Source organism: Morone saxatilis, unplaced genomic scaffold (assembly GCF_004916995.1).
Source record: "Morone saxatilis isolate NCDOM2014 unplaced genomic scaffold, NCSU_SB_2.0 Contig23, whole genome shotgun sequence".
Classification (NCBI taxonomy): Eukaryota; Metazoa; Chordata; class Actinopteri; family Moronidae; genus Morone; species Morone saxatilis.
In genome coordinates this window covers 6,223,534-6,225,362 of record NW_023339796.1, presented here as the reverse complement: position 1 = coordinate 6,225,362, position 1,829 = coordinate 6,223,534, and the positions used below count along the sequence as shown (strand labels likewise).

Here is a 1,829-nt window from a genome sequence, read left to right as displayed (position 1 = left end):
ACACACAGACACACTCACACTCACTCACACAGACAGGTAAAATCAAGAATGTGTAACATTGCAACTCCAGGCAGCATCCGTCAATGCCCCTGGCACTGGCAAAGGAGTAACTCTAAATTTCTACAATTAAAAAACAAAACAAATCCAGGAATATGTCCATGATAGCTAGCTGGATAGCTTGGCTCTCAACGTAGAGAAAATGTTCCAAAGAAGCCTACTGGATACCTGAGAGGTAGTTCCCCGGTGACAAGACGCTTGTCCCAAATCTTCAAAAAGTCCAAAATGTCCAATACAACTGCTCAGCTCCCAATTTCCGCTCCTCCCTTGTGATTAAAACAGGTGTGCTCCGATTTGTTTTGATCTTTTTTTGTTCCATTCAGAGGCATTCACAGGTTTAAAATAAGGGAGCACACTCGAGTTTAAAAATCGAGAAGCTTCGACCCCTGAGGAAGATGAATATATTTTGTCTAACAGTCTCAAAACGGTTCCTCCGAGGTGTGCAGCACGTCGTCCGAGGTTTGGAGCAAAGGTTCATTTCATTTGGCCGCAGACGATCATGACCAAGACAGGAAAACGACAAAGATAACAACTTATGAGGTAATAAAAATAGACTAACACAAAAGAAATACATGAGGTAATGACAACATTTAAGATTTGACACATGGGTGTTATCAGATGTGCCCAACACATAACTTATTACTACAGCAGATGGATGTGTTAGTAGGATTTGACTTTAAACACCAAAAACATTAAAACAGAAAAAAAAAAATACCAGTATTGGGATAAAATAGCAGCTGCATTCACTTTGCTAGTTGTTGTTTTTTTTTTATGCTTTTAAATATTCACGGAGATCCGCTGAGTTTGGATTTGAAAAATAAAAAGTCAGGAGCTCGGGTGAAGGATGGGTTCACCAGTTCAGGTGCTGGACTCTTTGGGAGGTAGGTCCTCGTTGGTGAGAGACGTCACAATGGAGACGGGGCTGTCTGAGGTAGTGCTGCTGATCGTCCTGGCGATCTGGCCGATGCGCTCCTCGACGCAGCCGGCGGACAATCGCGCCTCTGCGTCGTGGTCCCAGCATTCTTCGATGGTCTCGCACATCTGGCTCAGACCCTGTAGCCACAAACGGGAAGTTAGTACGTATGTAGGGCAGTTCTTTTTGTAGACTTCTGAACCCAAACATTAAATAAAAATCTGTTACATGTGACAAAATAACCCCCTAACTTTTTCTTGGGCCTAAAAGGTGAAGCAGCAACTGCCCCGTAAGTTTCAGAAACAACAAAACATAACTGATTCAGAGAACTATGACCTTGGGTGATTAAGCTGCATTCACTGGAAAAAAGGATGCATGACATCCTGGTATTGCTGTTGAAAAAGTGCGAGCTGTTCTTCCACTATTACTCACAGGATGTTTGAGCCAGCAGTCCTTGATGACTGGACGCATCTTCTTGTGCACGACCACATCCTGCAGATCCTCCAGGGAGGGATGTTGGCCTATTTCTTCCTCAAACGGCAGCATGAACTCCCCAACTGTACCTTAAGAGAAGCGGTAAGGGCACAGGACAGAAAGCAACAGAGATCAAGTCAAGTAAATACTGCAGTGTTTGGATTTTGAAAACCCAAAACTTGCGCTCTATTTAAAGACTAACTTCCCACACTATGCTTTAAACTTGCGTCAGATGGCTTTCCCCAGACTAAACGGAAACTAGTCCTTTGTTTATGAGGTCAGCCTGAAGCAAAGTGACCTTTCACCTGTTGGCGAAGCAGCATTCCTACACTGTTTGACTCACCGTCGGTTACTGTGCAGCGGGACACCAGCTCCCACAGCACCA

General features: G+C 44.2%; 1 protein-coding gene across 1 annotated transcript in view; it reads right to left on the bottom strand.

Annotated features, from left to right (window-relative positions):
* Positions 1 to 721: 721 nt before the first annotated feature.
* acvr2ba (activin A receptor type 2Ba) overlaps positions 722 to 1,829 on the bottom strand; it is a 15,920-nt gene continuing 14,812 nt past the window's right edge. The window contains exons 9-11 of the mRNA XM_035670363.1: positions 1,788 to 1,829; positions 1,403 to 1,533; positions 722 to 1,110 (exon numbers count right to left, since the gene is read on the bottom strand). Coding sequence (XP_035526256.1) covers positions 916 to 1,110; positions 1,403 to 1,533; positions 1,788 to 1,829 — 368 coding nt within the window. The 3' untranslated portion in view covers positions 722 to 915. The remainder of the gene's footprint in view (positions 1,111 to 1,402; positions 1,534 to 1,787) is intronic.